The following is a 27,400-nucleotide window of genomic DNA, read 5'->3' on the forward strand; positions in this document are numbered from 1 at the left end:
TAAAATCAAGACCACTCCTCTTTGTCCGTCTTTCTGAAGTGCCTCACTGTTCCATATTAATATTAAATGTGACCATACCACTGTTACCAGGCAGTTTCACAGAACAAACAGCAAATAAAATATAATTCATTTATAAAATACAAAGTTCAAACAATTATAAGCGCTGATCAAAAGAATCGGCTTTCACCATCACCACACACATCCAGCCCCACCTGCATTAAAAACAACTTGTACAAGCACAGCAGATCTGTTCTGGAAATGTCCTGGTGCAGATTGTGATATTTTAATGGCTGACATAACATAGTTTTACCTAATATGGACAGCAAAGGAAAAGGCCAGGTAAAAATGTATTTTAAAGTCAGAAACCTTATAAGTAAATATTGCATTAGCTTCTGTGTGTGCAGCAGACAGACAATAACAACAACAACAACAACTTATAACACAGTCTGGCACAGGGAATTGGAACTTGTCTCAATAGCTGCAGGTCAAAAAAATAAAAATAAAATAAACACCTGCTTAGAAAATAACTGTCCAATATCCTTTTCTCTCACTGTATTCATATAGTATGAGTATGAATGTTCAACCATGTGTGTTACTGCCTAATTACAACATTGAAATGAGCCATGTGTAATTTTACAGGCATTTAATAAAGACTGGGATGACAAAATCATGTGTATCTCTAAGAATATGTCCAACTCCGACTGGTAGTACATACCCTGCAGCATTGTTTTAGTAAGATTGTTTTACTTATATATGTATGAGTGCAAACCTTGGTAAAATATATCTTTTTAGAACATTCAAGCATTTTTAGAAAAAAAAGGTTAAAAGTGAAAACAAGTCTTAACTGCAAGATATGTTTCTGCTTTAAGTAAGAATCACACAACAACAAAAGTAAGTTGTGTATTCTTAAACAATGTTACAGTGGACCGGGGACAAGACACTTTTTCACCTGCAGGATCAACCACCATGCTGGTATGAGTATTGCTTGAGTTTTAATGTTGCATGAGCTAACTATCATTAAGAAGCCTCCCCACTACAGCAAAAGGGAAAGGAAAAAAAAAGGTCCAGACATTATATTTTCAGTGTATGAGCATGTTTCTTGCAAAGAGGTTTGTCTTTCTTGGAGAAGAAGGTCTGGCCTTCCAGAGTTGTGCAGCACACCTGAAAAAAAGCCAAAACACACACACACATGAATACAAACAGAAAGGTTACAGAGGTGAAGCTGTAAAATTTAATTGGTATAATTCATTTTCTCTGAAAAAATTATTGTGAGAGACGACTCATCTGCTCCTGATTATGTTTTTCCATTACTCATATCATTACTAAAGGAGAACAAAAAAACTACTGGCTGATTTGGACAAAGGGATTGATATAAACTGAACACTGTGGCGGTTAATACATTTTTAAAAAAAACACTACTTGCCTTGTGTAACCTTAATAGATGATAATATGGAATATAAGAGCCACCATGTCCAGAAATGGTTAAAGACACACGTGTCATTCACTGAAAATGACATGGAAGTTTTGTTTTTGCTGACAAAAAAGTTAAATCTTAATCAAATGAAAGTGAATTGTTTTTCTCTGTTTGAAATCCCTGTCACTCATAGGTGGGATTATGAGCAAGCAATTTTGCAAGCCCTGTAATGGTAGGGGATTGTATGACCATTGTCTGGTCATGACTTACAGCACAGACAAAGCAGGTGTCATGCCAGGTGTAGCCGAGGGCCTCCAGGAACTTGTCTCCAGCCTCAACGGGAAACTCACAGCCATGGCAGCCAGTCCCAAACAAACTGTAGAAATCTTTCAGACACAGAGAAAGATGGCATGCATCAAATAAACTGACTATGATGGCTAGACCCAATTAATTTTAGTAGCACTTACTGAATCTTGACGTCTGTGCTTGAAGATGCACATGCTTGTCAGTCACAGACATACACTAAACTAAACAGTAACACTCTGTTTTCAACAAGTTCATTTCTTTGTCTTTGTTATTAAACTTGAATTCATATCAGAAAGCTACTCTTGTCCTTCCATCCACAGATTATTGGGCATTCATCATCACTCACCTTGTTCACAGTATGGTTCTCCATCCTCCAGGTGGAAGGTGTTGTTTCTGATTGGCTGCTGACAGGAAGCACACAGAAAGCAGTAGACATGCCACGTCTGTTTGAGGGCATTTATCACCTCCTAGGTGCAAATGAAAACAAAGAGGTTAGCAGGAAAATTATACACTTTATTAAGAGCATTGGTCTCTATGCGTGTCACTCACAGTAACTGGAAAGATTAGATCCACTTCTCCAGAAAGTGAAGAGGATACAGTGAGTTTCAGAAAGATTGTGTTACCTTGCTTACTGGGTCATTTGTAACATTGCTCAACAAAGGTCATCAGTTTCTATTATCAGTCGCTATTTGATTAGAATAATCAAGTGTTACATGTGTCAGGAATGCAGTCATTCAGACACTGTGCTCTTTTCTCATGTCACACTTAAATGTTATGTTTGTTCTTCTGGGACCGCATGACCCAGCTTAAAATAGACATACTGCTTTCCCACCCTTGAACTGTGAGAACAAGACAAGTCAGGGAATCAATGGAAAGTTGGTGGGCCAGAGTAAAATGAAGGATTAGGAGAGAGGGAGTGAGAAAACAGGTTAATAAGAACCCATAAGCTGGTTGAAGATGTGTGAGAAATAGAGGGTTGAAAGGGATTGAGCCTAAAGAGGTTAGAACACGTGAGGGATGAATGTCAGAGCTGTTATGAGATCACAGATCTCAGCTTCCTAACAGTCCGAGTTAAAGCTACACCTGCAGCCTCTAGGCCACTAAATCGAATTCTACTAACACCCAACATGTACTGCATTCCTGAGTTTTAGTGGTGGTCACTATAGAAATTCCCTGAACCTGCAGCTTTTCTGCCTCAGCCATCTATACTTGCCTGCATCTTTGAGGTTAGAACTATAGAGTGGCAGCAATGCAGCTAGTGTTTTTAACCTGACCTTTTGATGATGGCTTCACGTAGATTTTATGCTAGTTTACAATTTGTTTCAATTTGATAACAACAGCTCCTGACAAACCAAGCAAACAATAACAATACAGATTAGAAAGAACTATTAAAAAAAATGGAGTGGCCACGATAATCTGAGCTCACTCTGATATTTATCCAAGCATGGCAGCCATTAGCACCTACAACCAGTCTTATCCATAGTACTACTATAGTGACACAAGTTAGGAGATAATTCTCCAGTCAGAGTGGCCAGCTTGGGACAACAATGCACATAGTCATGTTCAAATGTTGTGTCAAGTCCCAATAAAACTCTTACAGTCATCAAAGCCACTCAGTTTTAATGTTAAAAAATATAGTTTTATTAAAATTCAAGTATCTCACATTTGGGAGGTCCATATACTAATTTGTATCTGGTGTTGGCTTTTAAGCAATTTAATGCTTCCATTTTCCCACTTCATAGTGGAAAAGTGACAAAAAATGACTCTGACTAAATGGTCCATGTAGTTGCTGTTAGACAGCCTCTCATAGAGACTAAGATGCACTGTAATTTTGCAAATTATTTAGTCTCTCCAAAGCATGGTTAAAGTTAAGCAAAAGGTAAGGCAAAAACATGAAAAATAAGTGTTGGCAACTAAATTTGACAAACAAACGTGAACTCCATAAAGTATAGAAAGGTTGATATGTGTGACAGGTTTGCACTGAATACCACAGAAGAGCATTATTGCTCTTAGTCTACAAACAGAAACCGACAGACACACTCAATGTCAAGGTCAGCTGAACAGTAAGTGACTATCTTAAAATCTTCATATGCTTAAATATGACAAGACTAGCAACTGTTATTGCCATAATCATTCTTTGCATCTATAATTCAAGTTTATTGGTGTTCATCATCATCTTCAGATATAGTATGTAATAAAGCTACTGTCACCAAGATAATGAATCTCAGAATCTCATTAGACATTCTGCTGAAAAAAACAAAACAACTCATGGTGTCCTGACATCAAGTTGATAAGCACTATCAAGCCTTCACATTGGCATACACAGACACACACACACCCTCTTGCTCCATCTCTCACCCTTTACACCAACTCACCCCCAGTATCTTGGTCTGGCAGCGGCTGCACGTTGGAGCGAAGAATTCTTCATAGCAGTGTTCACAGTATACAGATCCCTGTTCCTCAACAAAGCCTATATCTGCCAAGGATGTATGGCAGTGGACACAGTTAAATTCTTCCTTATGCCATGATTTCCCCATTGCTACCAAAAATGGCCCCCTAAAAGAAAAAAAAAAGACAGGCAAAGACCATATAATAATTCTGAAAATTCTGAAAATAGTGAAAAATGGCCAGAGCCTTAGTCACATAATCAAATTGGTGGTTTTGACTAGTGAACAGTTGAAGACTAACACGCCAAAGGGTTTATATTTACATTGATATAACATTCTAAAATGTTTACATTACTGTATTTTGGGGGAAAGCTTTGATCAACTAATCAATTAATCATTTCCACTCAGGTCATTAAATGTTACTTCAGAAATAGGAACACATTTTAGAAATCCAACCACACTCCACATCCAATCATATAGCACCTCAACCCTGTCCACTCTCATGATTAGCTAAAGTGGGAAAAGAATAGAGATTAATTTACTCAACACAATACCAGTGCTTATCTGAGTGTACTCTAATAGTGGCCCAAGCTTGGCAGCCATTAGCGTGTCGGCAACCCTATCCTGAGTGATATGTAATGTAAGGTGACACAAAATAGGAGATAACACTGTATTGAATGGATCAAATTCTGATGGAGAAAAACGTGACTTTGCAGGGGCTTCTGTGTAGCTCAAAACAATTTATGTTTACGTTTTACAGCTGCAACAGTAGCGATGGAATAAGCGTGCAGTGTTTCTGTAATTACTCTCAGTGCCAGAGGGGGGAGACAAAAGTCATGCATTCCAACTTTAAATGGGAGACTGACAGCAAAAACAAGGGTTGGTATCACCCACATGTGTGCAATAATGTGTCTATGTATGTCTACTTATGCATGCAACATCTCTCTACAGTAAGACGTACTGCAGGAGCAACTTAATTCCCCTTACCCTTATCTACATTACAGTCAAATCTTTGTAGTTCTACAGTTTCATACACAGATTACTTACTCGAGATGGCTTCAAGTTAATTATTTTAAGTGCGTAACTGGGACACTGAATAATTGAAGAGTGGAAGTATTTTCCTTTCATACTGACAGTTTGCTTGGGTACAAGTGGATGTCTGCGCTGCTAAGCTGAAGAGATTTTTTCATTTTTCATTATGCTAGTGCAATCAGTGTATGAGCAAGATACAATGAAGAACTTGGCCATGACATGTTTTCTCCTTCCTTCCTTCCTTCCTTCTCATTCTGCTACGTCACGAATGATACTACCACAATGATCACTGAAGAGAATTCTAATTGTTGTTGTCAAGTTAAAAAAAGGTAAAATTAAGATATTAAACACTACAAATCAGTATGTACAGAGATTATTAAGTCTCTCATTAAGTTGATAAAATACCTTATTAACCATTGTTGATTATATTAATTTATTTTATGTGTTCAATTAAATATTCAGCAGACCAGTTTTCCCTCACCTGATGACCATGTTGCAGTGGGCACACATGGGAGTGCGAGTCCCAGCAGGGATGTGTTCTGCCATTTGGACCAGAGAGTCCTCATCTTGAGGGTGGGGTTGAGGTGCAGGTCGGAATGGGACAGGACCCCTTGGGACACTTGCACTTCCATTACCCTTCATGCCAAAAGACTGTGTGATTAAACTAGTCCGTGGACCTGTGGGAGCAGAGATGTAAAAAGGAAAGAGGAATTGATAGAATGTAAAAAATTAAAAAATTAAAAAAGGATTAGCAAAATCAAAAAGGATGTGTGTGTCTTTTCTTCCCAGGTGTATAAGTAATTTGACCTCTGACTTTTTTGTATTTGCACACAGCAAGTGTCACAGTGGTGTATGCAGCTAGCTGACAACTGTTGTCACAACCATAGAGTCACCACATCAATCTTCAGCAATGCACAGAATCTCTCACTCAACCTTAGACACATTCCTATGGCATATGTGCATGCATACACATGACCAAACACACACACACACACACTCACACGCACACAGATCACTGAGAAATTCCTGCAGCTACAACCCAAACACCTGGCTAAACAGGTAGCTTAGCCTTTGATCTCCATGTAGTATTTTTGTATGCGTGTGCATGGTGAAGGAATGGCTACCTTTGGAGCTTGGCTTTACTATTACATGTCATGTTTAATATCTGTCTTTGGGCAGGGAATATGCCGTTTTTACATTTATTGTTAGTTAGCAGGGCATTAATTTAAACCCTCATCATATAAAAAGATGACTTAAGTTTAAGCTGGGTTTGATAGATGGAAGCTTCCAGATTCCATAGATATGAATCCTTCCTCACTTGCTTAAACCAGGATTCCTTCCCTTAACTTGTTAACTGTAATTAAAAGTCAAGGTTGAACAATTATACATGGTTTAACTATTCAACTTGTTGGGGAAGCTGCCACTGATCACAGCAACATGCACCTCATAAGGTTGTGTGTTGAAGATGAAGCTCGTTCATGTGTGGGAGCAGAAAAGTGAAGGATGCAGCATTATTGTGCGTGTGTGTGTGTGTGTGTGTGTGTGTGTGTGTGTGTGTGTGTGTGTGTGTGTGTGTGTGTGTGTGTGTGTGCGTGTGCGTGTGTGTGCCAAATTTTCACACCATGCCAATTTATTTTACAATGGGCATTTGCTGCAAGGCAGTGAGGGCCTTGCTAGCTCAACTGCAGCTCAGCATTCAAATGGCTCAGTGGCTTACTGCTGCTGGGGTACTATATGGCTAGCAGTATATTTTCATGAGCACTGGTCCCTGGGTGAGTGACTACATTTACGATTTTTGTTGAGCAGCAGTTACATCAGGGAGAGAAATGGAGGAGTAGTTTTGCACTAAAAGACTGGATGGGATAAAGCTGAAGCATAGGGTGGTAATGTTCATATAGGGAAAACTTGTTTGCATATAAACAGATAGATAATAGTTATAGTATATATTATATAACAATAATAATAATAATAATCATAATAATAATAATAGATAGATAGATAGATAGATAGATAGATAGATAGATAGATAGATAGATAGATAGATAGATAGATAGATAGATAGATAGATAGATAGATAGATAGATAGATAGATAGATAGATAGATAGATAGATAGATAGATAGATAGATAGATAGATAGATATCTATTTTATATATTAATTTTTCCTTAGTAGATGATAAACGGGATAATGCACAGAAAAAACACTTAAACTTGGAATCTCTGGGCCTGGTTTTAGGGGCATTATACTGCAGCTCTGTGGCATACCCGTAAAACTTTATTCATAACTCCTGACAGGTCCCTTCAGTAAATATTATCTTTCTGACAGAGTAGAACTGCTGCACGTGTGACTGAGCAAGGCACCATAGAAAGAGTGGGGCCTTCTCGCCTGCTTAATGGGCTTCCACAGAGGAAAAAGACCAGAAAAGAAAAAGAAAGTCTGAAATGACCTATTTCACAACATATGTCACGCTTCAACCATGGAAAATAAGCCTCTTTCCCCTTGCTAACTGGCTGCAACAACATTCAGTCCAACAGCAGTAAATCAGTTTTACACTTTGCCAGGATTTGGGACCAAACATTTTTTAGTTTGAGTAAAAATAACACTTTTTAACTGTAGAGGGATATATTCATCAATAAAAGCACATACTTGAAAGAAGATTGTGTTCAATTTCTAAATGAGAGTTTATTTTGAGGATTATATTTGGGGGAGTCTACATTTTGAGTATGCATGCATTTCCCGTGACTTATTCTAAGAAAACAGCTCAGGCACCTATTCCACTAGTTAATTTAGTAAAAAAACACCACAACATGCCTACAGTAAAAAGAAAAACCATCACACATAGGCACACATATATACTTTTGTTGAATTTGGCAGCATAGTTAATGTACTGTTCCACAGATTTTATGCAGCAATTGGTTCAACAAAAAATGTATTTTAGTCACTGAAACCCATGTATTATGTATTTATACTGTAATCTGTAATATGTGTTCACGAAGGTGGAAATGTTATTTCAGTCAGTTAATAAGAGACATGCCATATGTGGTTTCGCTCCAAGTCCATACATCACATTTTAAACATCAGGGAAAAAGACAGCTGGCAATCATAATAACTAGCACTCATTGTGAATTGTGTGGAAAAAAGTGAATAAAATCCCTTTTAAGATATGCTGCTATCACAAGTGGACAGTTGAGAACACACACACACACACACAGTGTTTACCCTGGGTTGCTGCAGGTCCTTTGATCATGGTCTTGACAACTGCAGACTCATGGCTGCTGAGCTCTGGCTCCTCTCCCTCCTCACTGTGTGGAGTGAAAAATAGAGAGCAGATGAGATGTTAATCAATATGTTTTGTAATTAAATGTATTTAATTAAGAATAACACACCAGAAACCCTTCCACTCCACATCAAATGTTTAATGAACATAATTTGTATCCCAAAATTGCAAAATACCTAATTACTATTTGCATTCTGCTCAGTCAAATCTGTCTTCTGTGTGTATGTACTGTGTAGTATGTACGCAACTTTCTATATTTACAAAGATGTCATCCCCAGCAAAATATCTTCAGGAGCACACTGTACTCATAGCCACAGTCAAAAAATAAAGGACAAGCATAACGACAAGAAAAAAAAAAAGATTACCACAGTCTAATCTTTCAAGTTCCTGTCAAAATACAGTTAGACAGACTCCAGACCACCTACCTGCTGACAGAGCAGAGACAAATATGGGACCAACCAAAACACAGCATTCAGCTGCAGCCAAAACAGTACAGTACTCAACTTCATGCTGCACTTCCTACTTATGATTACAGTACGCACAAAAATGTTGCCCATGTGCCACTTTCACAGCAGAACAGAGTCCAGGTCACTGCAGCTCATGATGGATATGAGACGAGTGGGTTTGCATAGCACAATTTAAATGACTCAACAGAGGGTAATTGACAACAGTGGAGTGAAAAATAGCGTGGTGTAATGAATAAACTGCCTATTCCAGATGCAGTGCAGACAGATGCCAGACTACCAGTGCTATTGATGGAGGGGAGACAATGTTCTCGTGCTGGAGCGCAGAGTTTGACCACATTCATTTCACTCCGCTTTGTGAAGTTTCTGTGTATAATTTTTCAACAAGTAGTGTACATACAGGTAAATATTCTAACCACCCCTTTTCTGAAGGCATATTATATGGGTTTGGACACTTCACTGAGGTTGTGAGGAAACTCAATGGGCCTGGTAACACTGGCTGTCCATTTTCATGGGCCCCAGGATATAAAACCAAATTTCACATTTGGGTCAAAGGCTGAGTGATTTTAAGAGACTGCAGTAATATTTAGCAGTGATCACATCAAATGATACCAGCAGACTAATTCAAATGACGGAATAGAGAAATGACCTCATGGGACCAAGCATACTGTATTTCTAGGCTCTCTACACAAAATAGATACATTTAGCACATAATGCTATGCTAGGTTGTCAGTTCATATTCTGTGAATACTAGCACTGTGTTCATATGCTATGAATAGCATTGTGGCAAAGGGTGACAGATTTAGTCTCCAAAGAAATATAAACACTTTTTTATTTGCGGCATTGTTTTGAAAACTGGTCCAAGGTTTAACATGGCAAGATCTAAGAGAGCACATTTTTTCTGTTGGCAAAATATTCTCTTAGAGGGTCACACATTCTCTCTCAGGTCAAAATGTTCCCTTACAAGACAAAACATGTGTCTCTTAGCTAAATACTCCCTCATAATACAGTTGTTGAGAGCCAAAAATGCTTTTATTGGGGGAAAAACACTTCTGGTAGACAGACTTCCTTTAAGAAAACTGTAATTGTCTTTAGGATTGCATTGATGAACTGGCCACTAATTATAACTATTCAATAAACATCTGAAATTATTATATCACCTTATATGTCATTATTAGGTTTATTATTATTAGGAACAGGAGGAAGCATTGCATGTTTCTGATGGATCCTACAAAATCCAGGATGTCTATCAAAAGATATTTGTCCTGAAGTTGTGCAGACAGCCATGGAAAAAACTAAGGCACTCTGTCTTCAGGTTAAATTACATAGTGAAAATTTTTTTTTGAGCACAGACAATCAAGCAGACCAACGCGTATCAACTTTAAGTCTTCATCAGGGAGTCTGTGAGACCCTGATGCCTATGCTGAAAGAATAAATTCACTATGTTATTTAACCTGGAGACGTATTGCCTTAGTTTTTTTCATGGTTGTCTGCACCACTTAAGGACAAATATCTAGCAAGACTTCCTTGATTTTGCTTTTGAAAAATATGTTTTGTAGGTTTTAAAGAACAGTATGGAGGACCTTTGAAACTAATTTTCTCAATTAACTTCCTATCTTGTAGGCATCACTGCTGTAAAGAGATGCCAGAGCTTATCCAGCTATCGACGTCAAGGGAAATAAAATGTCTCTGCTCTTCAATCAAACATTCCCCCAGGCCTCAAACTCTCCAATGCCTTTTAAAAATGATGCAAAATGAAAAACCTATCTATGAGTAAAATGGAGTGCGTGTAAGCATGTTTAAATATATGTGTGTTCATCAGGGGCAGCTGAGGAACTTGGGTGGGCCAACAACCTCTCCCCAGACATATTACACCCATAATGCATAGTTGCAGCCAATGCCAGCAGTTGGATCATTGCTGTCTTCCCCTTGTGCCTGGCTGTTAGGGGACTCATGGGAGACAAGTGTTATGGCAACTGCAGTCATAGTTACATTGAGTTGTGCCTGTGTGTGAGTGGGATAGAAAGACAGAGACAGAGAGAGAGTCTGAGAGGTGAATAGATAAGCTGGGAGAGACAGAGAGAAAGAAAGAGTAAGAATGTTGCACTTGTGTGTGTGCTGGCTTCGTCTCAGTAGATGTTCTGTGTTTCAGCTGCCCTCCCTGCCTCCGCTGTGACCTTCCCTGGTCACACAATTCATCTCAACACACAGGACATCCATAATATCAAATGCTCCCTAAAGAGCAGCACTTGATTTGTTTCACCACACAGGACTACCTCCAAAATCATTGATACAAACGTTCTAAACTTGAAGAATTCAACTATGTATAGTTGTGACATATGTGGAGAGGAGAAGAGAGGAGAGAAGAGGAGAGCAAAGGAGAGGGTACATTTACCTAAAGACATAGACAGCATTAACTGGAGAGGAGAAGAGAGGGTCTCCCTCCTCTGTAGCTGATTGATGCCAAGATACCCTTTGATGTAAGAAGAGAAGTATCATATATTACAGTGTATAAACTACTACAATAAACACCATTTGACAGAGAGAGAGAGAGAGAGAGAGAGAGAGAGAGAGAGAGAGAGAGAGAGAGAGAGAGAGAGAGAGAGAGAGGGAGAGAGAGAGAGAGAGAGAGAGAGAGAGAGAGAGAGAGAGAGAGAGAGAGAGAGAGAGAGAGAGAGAGAGTTGGTCAAACAGCTGTCAAAAATGGCATCCTCATACAATTGGTCACATTTTATTTAGTAGTTGTTACTTTCAGTGCACTCCGAAAAGGTGAATTTCCCCTGAATGGATAAATGATTAGAAGGGGCTTCTGATTAATATACACGTTGTTAAACAATAAACAAGCCCATTGTAATGACAAGGATTGTGATAAATGCACCCAGCAGATTGTTGTGTTAGCATTGATTCCAGCTAATCAGCCTATAGCCGGCACAGTCCTAATCTAAGTAATCCCACAGGAAAGAGACTGTCAGACTGCAGAACATATCTTTTCATTCTCATTATCAGCTCATCATTTTGTACGCTACAGTGCTCACTGACTTCTTACAGCTACAGCCAATGACACAACTGAATGAGTTTGGCCATAGTCCCAAATGACTGCCATACCATTACCCTCTTTATTACATTTACATTGTAACTATTATAACAATTTTACATAAATGATCTGCAGCTCCACCCCTGCTTTTAGTTTCTCTTCTCCAATTCTGCAATATAACTGCTTGTAAATGTGAATAAAATGAAAGTAATCAGATTAATTCTAACAATTTACAGGTTGGATTCATTTAAAAGGTCACTCTGCTGCTGACTCTATTGCTTCTCTTTGTGAATTTGATTTTCCTGTCTGTATTATGATACTTTAGTCAGTGGCTCCAAACTTTTTGCCTTGTGACCTCCTCAAATGTTTTGATAACATCATCCTATTGAGTAAAATTACCCTGTAAAGAACAGGAAACACATCATCCTCATCATGCTATTAGGCTATTTTAGCTCTATGAGATTACAGGCTATAGCGCCATCTTTTCAAATTATCTATGTGAACAAGCTAACAACATTCATTCACATTAGCTGGGGTAATTGGCTAACAACAGGTGACAAGTAGAACAGGAAATAAGATGCTCCCCAGTCCTTCATTCATTAGAGCCAATTACAGCGTTGCTCGTTAATATTCTCCACCATTCAGGACAATTACAGGGGAGCTTAATTGTGTTCTGCTAGACTGTGATTGGTTGATTAATGGAGAACCCCACTGTTTTGATTCAATAGCAGCCAGTTAGAGCGCTGACCATCTGGATGTACTGGGCCACATATGAACCTTGTTAACTGAAGGGATGATTAAAGAGAAATGGTAGGAAGAAGGCCTAGAGAGAAGAATATATTCATGTCTGTCTTTTTTATCTCTCCTGTTTTGTCTAACCCTGACCCTAACCCTAACCGTTTGTTACAGTAAAACATCACCATCTTTTACACTTATGTATCACAAATTTATCGGTGGCCATGCTATTCATCTTCTTTTTTTTTGTTCCTGTGTTTGTCTTATCTTATATGTTTGCCTGAAGTCTATTTATAGTGCTACATGATGCCTGATAATGAGACTTCTTGTATGCTAATATTACATGATAATGAGACAAAAAGAATATATTTCAGTCCCCCCACGGTTCACATATGTAAAGTAACCCCTTGTGTACTGTAGCTCCAACAAGAACTTATGCAGGACTTATTATGCATCTCATAAATGTGTTGGTTTTGTTGAGCATTGAACAAATGGTCCATTAACATAGCTGACTGCTGCCCAGCAGCTCTCTCCACCACACAACAGATGGTCTATAATTTAACACTGTGATATTCTTTGGATCAAATTCAATCCTCACACACACTATACCATGCACGCGTGCACAATTTCACACACACAAACACTCACAACAACAAAGACATCCATCTACTGTATACAGACACCCACCCAGACTCACACGCAGACACGCTTTTCATACTTATGGTTTAAATGCGCACAGTTGTGTCGACTAGCCAATGACGGATCTCTGTGAGATGCTGCCAAGTTGTTTCTCAGTGACCACAGAATGTCATAGTTGGTATGAGCTGTCTCCACAGAGACATATGGACCGTGTCTTCTGGTGTTGGAGTGGTATGAACAAACAGGGCTTTTGCACTGCCATGAGTGATATGTACAGTGGACTCAAGGACATTGTTTGGACCGTGGGTTAAAATATACTTAACAAAATATTTATAATCCTAATTTAACAATCTTATGGTAAGAATGAATAAGCAGCCTTTGCTTTAGAATCCAGTGTTACAACAATAAAGATGAACAGTATTTTCTATCCTAAAGTCCATAGGTTTGCTAGTGCTATCAAGCAATTAGTTGATGAGTGCTATTATTGGCAAGCTGCATGCATCACAGCATGTTTGTATCCACAGTGAATGAGTCTCAACACAAGGTATCACACTATTTGTGAACTACATGATTATATTATGTAGTCACTCTTCTCTGGACTCAGACCTGAACAAAACTGTATTTTAAAAAATTAAACAAAAATAACAACAATGTGAAGAATGCTGTAATTAAATAGTGATTGTTTTGATTAAAACAGCAGTTCTTAAGCAATTTAGACTATTGCTTAGCTTTACAGCTAATGCTAGTTTTGTCCAGGTCTGCCCTATCTACCTCTTGTTCTTTGGCAGATGCAGTTCACTGACGCAACGTTGCTTCTTCTTCCTCAAGCGTAGCGGTGGACCCTGAGTTATCGGAGTGATGAGCAGAGCGTCCAATAATGACTGAGACACTGCCTTCTCAGGAGGCCAGCCCGGTTTGCTCTGATCAGTTACTCTGACCATTCATCACACATTGGGAAAGACAAAAGGGTTTGAAGGGGAATTTAATTAAAAGATGAAAGAAATAGGTTGTTGATGGAGAATACACTGAAAGAGCAAAAACAAATCCACACACACTACATTGGCATACTCTATTTACCTTGCCTGAAATGGACTACTGCACTCAGCGTGCATGTTTGGTGTGGGCTGTTTTGGAGCACTGAGGGTTAGGGGAGGGGGGTAGGGTGCGGCTCTGGGCAAGAACTCCAAAGGACTTAACAGGAGCTCTCCCCTATTTACAAATACACACACACATACACATTCCCATATACAGTAAGACAACGGCAGAAGACAGGAACACAAAACAGTTGGTGCTATTAAATGTCTCAACCGAAAACGCAGACGAAATAAACAACAATGTTGTGTAAGTAAGTATGGCCGCTTGGCATTGAACTTCAAAAATCATCATAACCTTGTACCTGACTGGTTTGGTAGATAATACATGATGACAACTATTGACTTGGCCTTGGGAACTGAGAGGACAGAGATTGGACAGATAGTTAAAGCTATTAAATTACCTGTCACTGAAAACTCAAAGACACCAAAATGTATTACAGCTGTATACAGCACCTGTGTTTAGGTGAAAGGTCCAACTGAGCTTGTGATGCATTTAGAGACCCAATAACAGCTCTGTTTAATTCATGGTCATCATACTTTGTCACGCAGTGTCTTGACCCAAAATGTTCTGAGTCTGTGCTGTCCTCTAGTGGTGGCAAAGGAGAACTGCTAGACCAGGGCAAAAATTATTTGAAGTTAGATTTTTTTGACAAAGCCATTTGTGTATCTTTTATGCATATTAGGGTAATAATGTGTGCTTTCATAAAACATCCCTGGTTCAATGTACCTTTTAGAGGTGCACAGTTCAAAGCTTGGTGGTTCTGTAAAGGCGCCATCTGAAGCAGCTGGTCTTTGGACAGGTACAAAATCAGAAGATCTCTCTGGTGATTGGTTTTGAACTAGTGAAGAGTTGCTACAAGCTGAAGAATAAAGTCCTACTGTTTGAGCTGGTAATACATTAAAAACAGGTGAATAGGATTCTAAAGTCTGAGTACAAACAGGACTTGGCCCAAGAAAAGACTGGGGCATATCTTTGAAAGATGGTAATTGGCTTTGGCTAGTGTAGTTTAAAGGTACCAGCAATGGAGCTAATGGATAGTTCATACTAGATGAACATGTTGGGTGCATGTGACGAAACATGTCAACAGAACTTGAGTATGACATTGGGATGGCAACTACATGAAGGTGTGTTGTAGATGGCACATGGTTCTCTTGATTTTGGGCTTTTAAGATGCTGCCAGGATTGGAAATGAGGACATGGTCGGGTATTGTAGCATCCTCCTCCGGCCGTTGCTGACTGGCAGATGACACTGCTGTCTGTGGCTGTAGTTGATCAAAGTAAAGAGATGTTGGTGTGGCCTCTGCATTATTCATTCCACTGAAGGTTGTGCATAAAACCCCAGCTTGGTCAGAGGATTGATGTACTGGAGATCTGTCACTGGCAGATAACAGATAGCAGAGTATAATACTATTGGGTTGGTATATTTTAAAAGAACACTTTAAATAGAAATTGTGTAGATAGAAAAGAAAGTGTATTTTAGTGTAATTAGCGTGAAAGTGAAAGTCTGAAAAACAGGCACCTATGTGAAATAAGTGATAAAGCTAGCGATATCCAGGTGCATCAAATTAAACTATAGGGATTACATTTTCAGGCTGTAGAATATTATTGTAGAGTGTTTTTTTGTTTTTTATTTCACAAGACTAGAAGTGGTCAGTTAGTTCATGTAACTTAATGAAAGGCCTTTATGTGACTGTTTTGTGATTACTGTGTTGAGGGACAATACAAGGTGAAAAGGTGATGTCACAAGTTCAGTTAGTTCATGATTTATACCTGACCTCCCCACTGTCTGTCTCAGATTCAGTGAGGCATCTTGTGGAGGAGAGAGTGCAGGAACCAAAGAAGTAGGGGAGGTAGGAAGAAAGGACAGTGAGTAAAGAAAGGAGGGACACCAGAAGCAGAGAGAAAAGGAGACAAGAAAAAAATGCAATCACTTTATTAGCTACAATAGAGAATAATACTTTTTCAAACTCAAAACACAGAGGAGAGAGATTTCAGCCACTAGATTTCCATCTGTTTTCAAAAGGTAACACTATTTCAATCTATATATCAAAGTTAGCATAATCAGTAAACATAGGGATGACATATTGTAAATGTAGGCACTGGAGAAATATTTTACATTGCAAGGGCCTTAAAATAACACTTTTGCATTAAAAACCATGTAGAGCGTTTATACAGTTACTTTGCACACCATCAAACCTCAACAACGAGCTCACTGAAAATAACCATCTTAACTTGCAAAATCCTTGTACCATACAAAATGTCTCAAAGCACCACCCTGGATTGTTACATCCCAGCAGCATAGCATGTGGTTTGTATACGCATAAATACTTGACAGATTGTAATCTCTTCTTATGATTTAAACACCAGCCATTGTTTGTAACATACAGGCCAAATTAGAGCCAAAGTTAAAAGATACAACAGATGTAAACAAGCAATTAAAGCTTTTAAATCGATAAAATACAGTCAAGTTCCTGTATTTAGATGTACACAGTGTACTGTCAGGTAGACTGATGTTGGATTTGCCACTTAAATAATCACTAAATTAGAGCCCTTCTTCTAACACACACGCACGCACACACGCACACACACACACACACACACACACACACACACACACACACACACACACAGACTTCATGTCACATGTACATTTTAGTGGTACAGAAGGCAACTAGGGTGAAACACCAGCCTATTAAAGTAGTGTATATGTAAATAGTGGGAATAACAATCTTTTCTATGTGTTGCTTTCTCAGTAGATGTACGTAGACTTCCAGAACGCATGGTGCATGATGTGTCTAGCCATAAATCAGGAATTCTGTGTATCATCACCATGTTTCAAAAAGAATGAATCATTATGAATGATTCATAATGTTTTATCTGCAAATCTCTCAGCAGGCTGCCTCAGGCTGTTTGTCTTTTCTCATTACTGTGGGAACTGTTTTTTTTCATTGTTTCTATGGCAGCCAGCACTGACATACAGCACATATGTACTACATACTACACATCAGTACAATCAGTAAAATGTACTGCAGTCAAGACTACATGTATTGTTATGAGTACTGAGAAAGGCATTGATGTGGATTGACATTGACATATGTGACAACTATATTAGATCCCTTAAGATTTCTTGTTTCTCATCTTTGTTACATTGGAAAATGATGTCACACACAGCCACACAAGGAAAGGTTATTTCCTGTAGAGTTTATCATCATAATAATCATATTTCATGTTTTGATGTTAACTAGTATGAAAATACTTCCATGTTTATGAAATCAGTGACAGATTTCAAGTGTTCACAGAGAGTAGAATGCACTGTAATCTAACTCAAAATTAATGTACAATGAAGTCAAAGTGGACACACACTGATAAAAGGATGTCTATTAATACATTTTTCCACTTCAGTGGAGTGGGCTCAGCACGTATCCAACACTTAATTAAAGGTCTGAATGAGGCGTATGCAGTGCACATATAAAATAATAATTAAGGACAAGCCCACACACACACACACACAAACACACAAAAGTACTCTAACAGTTCTTTTACAAGCTCTCATGTCAGTAGTTTTTTCTTTACGTGCCCTTTTCCCGTCAGTCTTCAAGCTTTTAGCACTTCAACAGTCCAAATCATAAATGACCACCTACAACAGTCCAATTGATATAGTGTGTGCACATACACAGTTATAGAAAGACAATCACACACAGGCACACACACATACACACTACGTAGACACACTGTCTACTGGACATTGAGGGTGCGAGCAGACACTCCATGATGCCAGTCTCGCAGCTCGTTGTACTTAGGGCCAATCACCAACCGAGTGGTCTTGTTCATTCTGCCATCCAGGACACACGAGTAAGAAGAGGGAAAAAGAAAAGAAAAACAAACCAAAAGGGAGAGAAAAAAAGGATTTACTGTAGGAGAAGTTGTTATCCTGCAAACTGTGGTGAGACACACTATATGCCATGCCACAAGGAAAATTGGATGATACAGTAAGAGCTATTACCACACACGAAAAGCTGATGACACACAGGAAATATGTAGATGCAGTTAAGATGGCTCAAATGGGGCTGAAGGACTATACAGTAATCTGCAATCTAATCATTTCCTGTGTCAAAAGAGTCTGTATTTATTTATGTCAAAATACTACCCATGAAATATGGCCTGAAATGATGATTTCACTCAGTCATGAAGTCACACATCAACACCCACAGTCAGTGGGACTGTCTGCAAGTTAACACAAGTGATCACAAACACATGGTGATCACATGTATCGCCACAAGCCAGCAAGAGAGATGGACAGCCAATGGATCACATCACACTGAAAACAAGACCACAGTCCAGCCATGATTGTCAACAACACAATCACAGGTTATACAACATGCAGCACTGCAACAACCAAATGCACAAACAACAATGAGGAGAAGAGAAACTATCACATCTATCCACACTTTAACTGGTAAGCAGAGGCAGAAACACTTTCTTCCGCTGACATAACAGTGTTTAAAATCAACATTCAATCTGAGAGGGCAAATGAATCAGAAGTGCTTTCTGGACATACTGGACATACTGTACAGTACAGAGGTCTGGCTTTGACATAATGACTTAAATGTGACCTTTTCTCTGCTGTCTAGACAGGAAGAGCCCACACAGCATCAATACAACTCTTCCCTGACACAGCAATAAAAATCATCTCTGTGCCAGAGAGATTTAGAAAGAGATTTCTGTTGCTGCATAAGTGTAGCGTTTATATGTTAGAGGCACCCAATCAAAATGGTTAAATGAACTAACATTATGAAAATCAATTGGAGAAATACATGCTGGTATTTCAATTCCAGAAAATGCGATTTTCCAGACAACAATAACCAGTGATAGGATATTAAGGTTTATCACAACCATTGCCAGGCACTTACTTTGTCTTCTTGGCTGTGTCAGATTCTTCCTCTTGAGCTACTGCACATGGGGCAAAACAGAAACATTAATGAATGTTTTTGAGAACACCATTAGCTGTAACTTTTAGAATTTGTCAATCTAAATGCGTGCTTTACTGAGCTTTTGATTTAGACGGAAATGGTTCCATATCAGCACGACAGTTCAGGTATGTGTGTATGCCATATGTATTGAGCAACTAACAGTGCAGTAACAACAGCCTGTGACATACCATTCTCGGTACCAGTGATCTGGGCCAGAATCTTGAAGGATCTGGACTGAGTGGTCCCGGTGCGCGGGCGCCAGTCTTCTGTGTCCTCCGTTATGCGTTTCCTGCTGGCATCAGCATGGGTGGGCACATGGTAAAAATGAATGTCTGTGTCCACAACATGTTTCCTGGGAGTTCTGAGGAAGGGCAGAATGGAACAGAATAGATGATATTAGCAAATGTTCTATTCATTTTACATTTCTCTGTCATGTTATATAACCATAAAGGTATTATAAGCTGCTTGAAGGGAATCTTCAGTATTTTTCAATCTGAACCACATTTTTCCATTTTTTTTATTTTTATGTCTCACTGGGTGAAAATGTTGCTGATTTCAACAACAACTCAACTCTCGCAAAAGTTTAAAACAAGAATTCTCTTTGAGCAAGTCTCGGTAGAATTATGTTCTATTTCTCTGTATGGTCTTTTCTATTATGTGTCAGACACATATAATAACAATTTGTTAGTAAATAAATAAGCACTTTTAGTGGATGTACATTGATGGGCGTTAACCCTGTCAGATTACATTACCGCCTGTTTTGCGGGTGCCAGTTGCAGTGCTCTGACTCAATACTGGACCAATTTTTAAAAAATGATTGTCCCCATTAGTCAATTAGACACATAAAGATGAAAATAGGGTCCAGGTTGAAAAATAAGTTAAATTCTGCAGGAACCTATAAAACGTTTTATAATCTTCGACCTTCTATTGTAATTAATCAGCATGACATGAGGCAAAGACACGTTTTAGATTTTTTAGGAGGTTACTTTCAATGGTGTTTTAAATAGATTAAATACATGTGTTAACAAACAATAAGTCAGTTTAACTGTTGTTGTTTATAATGCAGGTTTCATGAGGTGGGATGAGGCAGACATCACAACACTAATCAACTACAATATGTTCCTATGAGACAAGAAAAATCATACCACACTTTGTTAAATATGTTTACTGTCTAGTTTGAACAAGGTTGATACCTTGGTGGTTGGGGTTTTCTTGAAAATTAATGACAGAGAAAAAAAGAGAAAAACAGAGGAAAATGAAATAAACATAAAATATACTAAATAAAGGCAGAGAAAAATACAACAAACACATACACTACAGTCATATACACACACAATAGAATTGTGTGAAAAGACTTACTTCAAGATACTATGAGGTCCACTAGAGGGAAGGTAAAGTAGAATAGGTCAATCAAGAAATAGAGTATTGAGAATGAATTAAACAATTAAGAATGAATCAGACTGAATGTTAACAAGTGAAGAAAATAGAAAAACATGACTTTATGGACCACAACTGCCAGTGCATGCATGCAGTGCATAACACAGAGACAAATATCCATGGAGACATCTGTTAGCATCAAGATGAGGAAAGGTGAACTTGTAAACTAAGTCAGTTCTATTTTCAGCCACATGGTGGTGCTGCATAACTGTCTAGTATTCAACTGTTAGTCATTATTTGTACAGTTGGGAAAGTATTAAGTATTACTGAGTATTTATATGTATTCAACTGGTATTGAAAAACATTGTTTGGTGAGTTTGCAGCAAAATTAAAGTTATAATGACTATGTCTGTGTATGTATGTCTGCATGTGAATGCATGCATGCATGCGTGCGTCTGTGTATCCTTCAGTTTTCCTTGGCAACAGGGTGCTGACAGGCCCCTTACTAATTGGCTGTCAATAAATCAACTCCCAGGATACATACACACACATCCATACACAGGGGCATTGAAGACTTCTTAGGCACTGCTGTCAATAAATCACCTATAAATACACACACCCACCACACTCACCTAGCGCACTGAATAGACTGATTTATGGGTGTCTCTCAACACATTTTTGTCACAACAGCAGCTGTGTTGGTGTGGGAATGTTGACAGCTCTATGCGAGCTTGGTCCCACACTTACAGGTTTACTGGAAGTGTCTGACACGTATAGCCTGTGTCTTTGTGTGTGTGTGTGTGTGTGTGTGTGTGTGTGTGTGTGTGTGTGTGTGTGTGTGTGTGTGTGTGTGTGTGTGTGTGTGTTTGTGTGCGTGCGTGCGCGCGCGCGTGTGTGTGACACATTTACAGTTGAGGTAAAAATATATTGCGGCATTGGCATATTGTATCACATACAAACAGTTTGATAATTTTTTTCAGTTTAATTAGCTGAATGCATGTGTGGAGTTTTGCATAACATACTTAGGAAAATTAAACTATAAAACGTCATCAAGAACAATGCTCTGCAGTAAACTAATAAGCAAATGCATGCGGATGTCACAATACAGTTGGCACACATAGGCAGAAAGAGGTGGAAGGTTCAAAAAGATGGGATGCAGTCAGAATCAGACATGCTTCAGAGACTAACTTTGTGACTTGAGCTGCTGCAGTCTGCAAGGCAGAGAAACACAGTTTGAAAGGAACAGAGAAAACAGAGAAAAATGACATACACATGTCCAAATTCTTGCCATTTTACAGTATTATTATTCAAAACTGTAAAGCAAAAAATTCCCTCTGAAACGAAGCACACCACACAGCTCATTTACAGCACGAAAACAGCATGCAAGGATGGACATGCTGCCTTACTGTCCATAAAAGAAAAAAAAAAAGAACAGATACTGGAAGGAAAACAATGCTGCTATTTCTACAGAGAAGTGAGGAAAATTGTTAATTTGAGTAATTTTCAAATATTAAAGGAAAAGTGCGTTCCCAAAAGGAATCATTATATTATTACAGTGTGCAGTCCATAATTAATTATTGACTACACAACATATACCTGCAACTGTATATTGATTATCAGTTACAGTGAACCTGTATGCTGATCTCTACTGTTGAACAGACAACTATACAATTTAAAATACATACATATTCACTTGATAATGCACATATACTCAACATTAATCAGCCAAAAGTAATAGATCATGTCAAGCTAACAGGCTGTCATCTTATGGTCTTATCTAGTCCACAGTGTGCTGATGAGTATAACATGACTTTGCCAGCACAATCTACCGCAAAGTCAATAAAAAGGTACCACTCCTACAGTAACTGTCTATAAACAAGGAAATGTCCGTGTGGAGGAAGAAAGTAAAGAAGTAAAAACTATACAAATACAGACAAGATCCTGCTTCAATAAAGTTGTGTATGCTACTAAATGTAATATGTGATGCTTGGAGAAAGCTATGTACCCAACTGAATTGCAGCTAGTGTGCTTATGTGTGTTGCATGGTTGCATGGTGAAAGATTATATTGTACAGATTACTGATGTCTGCTGATTCTCAAAGAAAGAGAAACTAGTGATCCTTTTGTCAGTGTATTGCTCAGAGAAAAGAGCACAGTGAGCATAAACTTGAAATAAATGTATAGATTGTGAGTAAGAAAAGGAGCACATTCAGTACATTTGGCTGAATGAGTGAATAAAAAAAGTTTGGTGAACTTGTGTTAGTCTGTGAGGAGAGAGAGAGTATGTGTAAAGCTACATGGATTTCAGGTTGAAATCCATACCGACTGACTCATTTGCTACTAGAGCAAAGAGAATGCCACACAGCTTGAGTTACCAACACAGACTATATATACTCAGTTTAGTCATAGCATCATAACATAGTTATACTCACTATGCCTCTGAACTGAGAAGAGTTGGGGTTAAGACAAAAACAGAGAGGAGGGGTAGATGGTAGATGATGGCAGGAATTATGTTGAGAAAGATAGGAGTGGACAGCTTGGGTGTGAGGCATGACAGCGGAAAAATGAAACATAATGAATTAATACATACTGTGGATTGACAGAAAAAGGAGGAAGAGGCAGAGAAGGCAAACATAGTAGGTGAGGGTGAGTTTAGACTCAATATCGGTTCTCTTCAAATGTTATTGACATGTTAATACTGATGACCCCTGTTGAACTTCCACTTAGAATATAGTGGAGAGGTCCACTTTTTCAACAGTAGTGGAACAAAGATGTGTTTTTACAGAATAATATCAATAATTCATGGAACATGAATTATTTACTTTCTCCTTGCATACATATATAAATAGTGATTTCAATTCTATATCCATTTCTAAACCATATGTTTATGTTAAATACTTTATTTATACATTAAATACATTATTTTAGCAGGGCAAAATAATGTTGAAAAATGTAAAATCTATATCTCATAAAAATAGCACAAAAAATAAGGACATTTGTGTTTGGTAGAGTATTTCTTTGTTGTAACAATGCTTCTTGGCAATACATCTAAATAAACCATTGGAAAGCCTGTTTATTTCCCTTTTAAATGGTGCCACATTTGTAAGGAACATGCATTTGTGGGATGAGCAGCAGAGCTGAGTATGTGGGTTGCGCCCATGAAAAATGTGGCAAATCTTCTCTGCCAATGCCAAACAGCTTATTTTGCTGTTGCTATTGACTCTTGTTTTTGTGCTTCTGGTACCCCCAGGCACTGACAATCAGGTACCAATCAGGACCTGTGAGCAGGTCAGTTGGTGTCTGCTCCAAGAATAAGCATGCCATGTTTGACTGATCTGAAAGGGCCCGTGCGATAGGGCAACTTCAAGCTGGTGTTCCACAAGGCCAAGTTGCGGCATATATTTATTTTCCATCACAAGATGAAATATCTCTTTGACAGAATATCCCTTCCAGAGTTCTTACGATAAGCAAATGGTGCAATAATGAATATATCAGTCTTTCCAGACTTTTCTTAATGGCACATTTCCTAAGCTGTGACAGTCACTTTTTAAAACTACAATAAACAACAGTGGCAAACAGAGGCATCGTAATTGGCCTTTTCCTGCAAACTCCACCATGTATCTCATTACTGTGTGCGCACTACAGCAATAAATTCCTATGTTGTTGTTGTTTGTTTGTTTTTCTTCTATAGATGAACTTTGAAAATCATTGCCAAGATTTTAAGATGGATTGTGGCGTGCCTGGTCAGGGGGACTGCATGGAGTTAACAATTCATTCAGGAACATAAACTCATGACATAAGTGGATGTTTTTCTTTCTTTCTAAATTGTATACTTATCAATATACTTTCTTTTTCTCTTTGATTTTTTTTTTTTTTTTTTTACAAAAGCTTAGAAACACCATCTTACAAATGGTGTGGCTACTGCACCCTTTTTTGTAATTCTTGTATGAATCTGTGAGTATCAACAGACAGCCAACAGACACATCAAGAAGCTTCCATTTCACACCTTGAACAGAACCAAGACAAGGGAATGTTGGAGACAGTGAAATAATTGATTTATTTGATTGGATAGCAAGACCACCACTCACCCATTAAACTGCATTGGCAAGGCTCCACCTTGATTCTCCAATAGGCCCCGCCTCTGCCCCATGGCAACCTCACACGCATTCTCAGTGGAGTAGAGGTTGATTGGTGTGTTATACACTAATGGCTGAGGCGGAACGAGGACAGGGGGGGAGGAGGAGGAGGAGGAAGAGGATGGGTAAGAAACAGGAGGTGGAGGTGGAGGAGGACTTGTGTGGGAGGAGGCAGGGGTGAAGGCAGAGGATGGGGATGGAATGAAGGCAGCAAAAGGGGACTGTGAAGGAGGGTATTCACTCTCTGATCCGCAGCCCCCATAAGGTCTGGGGGCCCTGTTGTGAGGGACAGTGGAAGGGCTGTAGGAGTGAGGTTGGGGTAGGGGTGGAGGAGGAGGATGGGTGATGGCCACTGGTTTTATGATGTCTGATCTGTCAACCTACCAGTGTGAGGGAAGAACATGCAAATACACACAAAAAACACATCACAGCACAGCACACACTATACTGATGCCTCTCACATGTATAATGTATGGGTTCAAATCGGTTTTGTCCTATAGGCTCTAAATGCAAGCAATAGTTTGTCCATATATCAACGTTTGATCAATCAGTTTCATTAATCTAAATGTATTCTGGGTATAGAGAGGCGTCAGTATGATTAACTGACATTTACTATAAAAATATGAAAATAGTTCTCATGCAACAAAAATGTATGCATTGCATCGTTTCAGAAGGATGTAGTCACTCAAGAAAAATAATCAAAGCACTTATAGCATGGAAGTCTATTACAACTAAAATATAATTATTCTGTCAAAAAATAAAAACACAATGCCCGCAAGTGTAAAAAAGAAAACAATTCTGTTATTTCAGTGACTCTGGTACTTTACCTTTGGTGCCACAGGAGGAGGTTTGGGAACACTGGAGGCCCTGAAAATTAGTGGGAGACAGAGGCCATTATTTAAAATTGTACAACCCAAAAAATTCATTTTCATTTTAATATTTAATTTGAAAAATCTCTACATTTAATTGTATTATAGGTATACATTTCTGTCGGCCAACACCATGTGCGTAAATAGCAAAAGCTTTTCAAAAATGTCATTTTATTTATGGAGCCATTCACAACTGTTAAGACTACATTGTAAAATGTTCAGATCTTATTGGGGTTTACAGAAAATGTGGTTATGGTTAATTACGACTAAACCTGAGCCATCAGAGACCAACATGGAGAGGTTTCTGTCTCTCTGTGTCTGCATGTCAGACTATGAAACATGAGTTGCTGGGGCTGAAAAGTGTGGTCTCTCTTAATGCTTTTGAAGGCAGCTGTTTTTAGTCCATAAAGGCTTGTATCAATCTGATACTCTTGGGTTTTGATACGCTTGATGCCCTTTTGGAGCAATGTGCTCCCATAAAGGTCATCTGTGGAACATTACTGTAAACACACTGTTAAATTTACTCAGAAGTCACCTCAGCTACACACGTCATCGTAATATTAATTTTACTGAGATCATTTCATCTCTCTTCACACTGATACATTTGGTTCTTGGTTGACCTGCCTGGCTTACAATGATATTTCTGGACGCAAAAGTAAACTGGATCAGGTTTTAATTAATTTACAGTTAAGAATCAGTGGATTTGTTTGTTATTTAGTTAAAATATTTTAAAAGTACAGATATACACATGGAACATATTAATGTATTTTAAATGGTTGTTCATTGCATCACAACTTCATTGAAAAATATGTAAATCAAAGGTTATGTAAACTGTGCAGTAACTTAAGACATGTGAATGTCAGCAGCCCTGCATTCCTATCAGAACAGCCCTTATAGAAACTTCCTCAGGGACGTTCATGTCCTTCACCTCTGTAAATTAGAACAGACAGCCTTGTAGTAGCTAGAAACACGTCAGTCTGCAGATACAGCTACTCATACGCCTGGCTTCCTGCTGTCTGACACTTGTGCCCCGCTAGCTATATCGTGCCAACAGTGCCCTGATATAGCTGTTGTGTTCATTCCTCGTCAGTTGAGGGAGTTTTACATGATATTAACACCAGAAGCAAAAGGACATTGTACCATAAAATAACTCAATTATTCCCCTGAACTGCCACAGGAGCAGTTCTGGGAAACAGCCTCAATCCTATTTTGAGCAGTCACACGACAACTTTCATCCTAACTGAGGATTTTGGCAATAATCTTTTGAGAGAATGTGCTTGTTGGACTTCCCATATCCAACTAAGAGGGCAAGCGAAGTTCAAAGAAGAATGGAGAGGAGAGTAGGAGAATGATGAACATCTTAGCTAAATCTGCTCTAAAGTGAACCTCCTAGTGTATGTACTGTACCCAACAAGGTTTACCAATCAAATACTAGGGTTTATTGTTAGAACCCTGATTGTGGTTATGGATTGAAAATCATAGTAAAGAGGGAGGAATTGGCCAGTAGCCTACTGGACATCCACATCCACATCCACATCCAAGATTTGCACCTTTGTTGCTTCCCATCTCACTCCTCATACATTTCCTGTCATCTCTCAACCATTGCTACTTAATAAGGCATACAATTCCTAAAGAATGCATATAAAAAATAAGGTGGGATTTGTAC

General features: G+C 38.6%; 1 protein-coding gene across 1 annotated transcript in view; it reads right to left on the bottom strand.

Annotated features, from left to right (window-relative positions):
- Window positions 1-1,071: 1,071 nt before the first annotated feature.
- pdlim5a (PDZ and LIM domain 5a) overlaps window positions 1,072-27,400 on the bottom strand; it is a 62,979-nt gene continuing 36,650 nt past the window's right edge. Inside the window, exons 4-13 of the mRNA XM_062416844.1 lie at window positions 25,693-25,732; window positions 24,818-25,245; window positions 19,528-19,714; window positions 19,294-19,322; window positions 8,359-8,441; window positions 5,621-5,816; window positions 4,096-4,276; window positions 2,067-2,187; window positions 1,685-1,800; window positions 1,072-1,161 (exon numbers count right to left, since the gene is read on the bottom strand). Of these exons, the coding sequence (XP_062272828.1) occupies window positions 1,072-1,161; window positions 1,685-1,800; window positions 2,067-2,187; window positions 4,096-4,276; window positions 5,621-5,816; window positions 8,359-8,441; window positions 19,294-19,322; window positions 19,528-19,714; window positions 24,818-25,245; window positions 25,693-25,732 (1,471 nt within the window). The remainder of the gene's footprint in view (window positions 1,162-1,684; window positions 1,801-2,066; window positions 2,188-4,095; window positions 4,277-5,620; window positions 5,817-8,358; window positions 8,442-19,293; window positions 19,323-19,527; window positions 19,715-24,817; window positions 25,246-25,692; window positions 25,733-27,400) is intronic.

Source organism: Scomber scombrus, chromosome 4 (assembly GCF_963691925.1).
Source record: "Scomber scombrus chromosome 4, fScoSco1.1, whole genome shotgun sequence".
Classification (NCBI taxonomy): domain Eukaryota; kingdom Metazoa; phylum Chordata; class Actinopteri; order Scombriformes; family Scombridae; genus Scomber; species Scomber scombrus.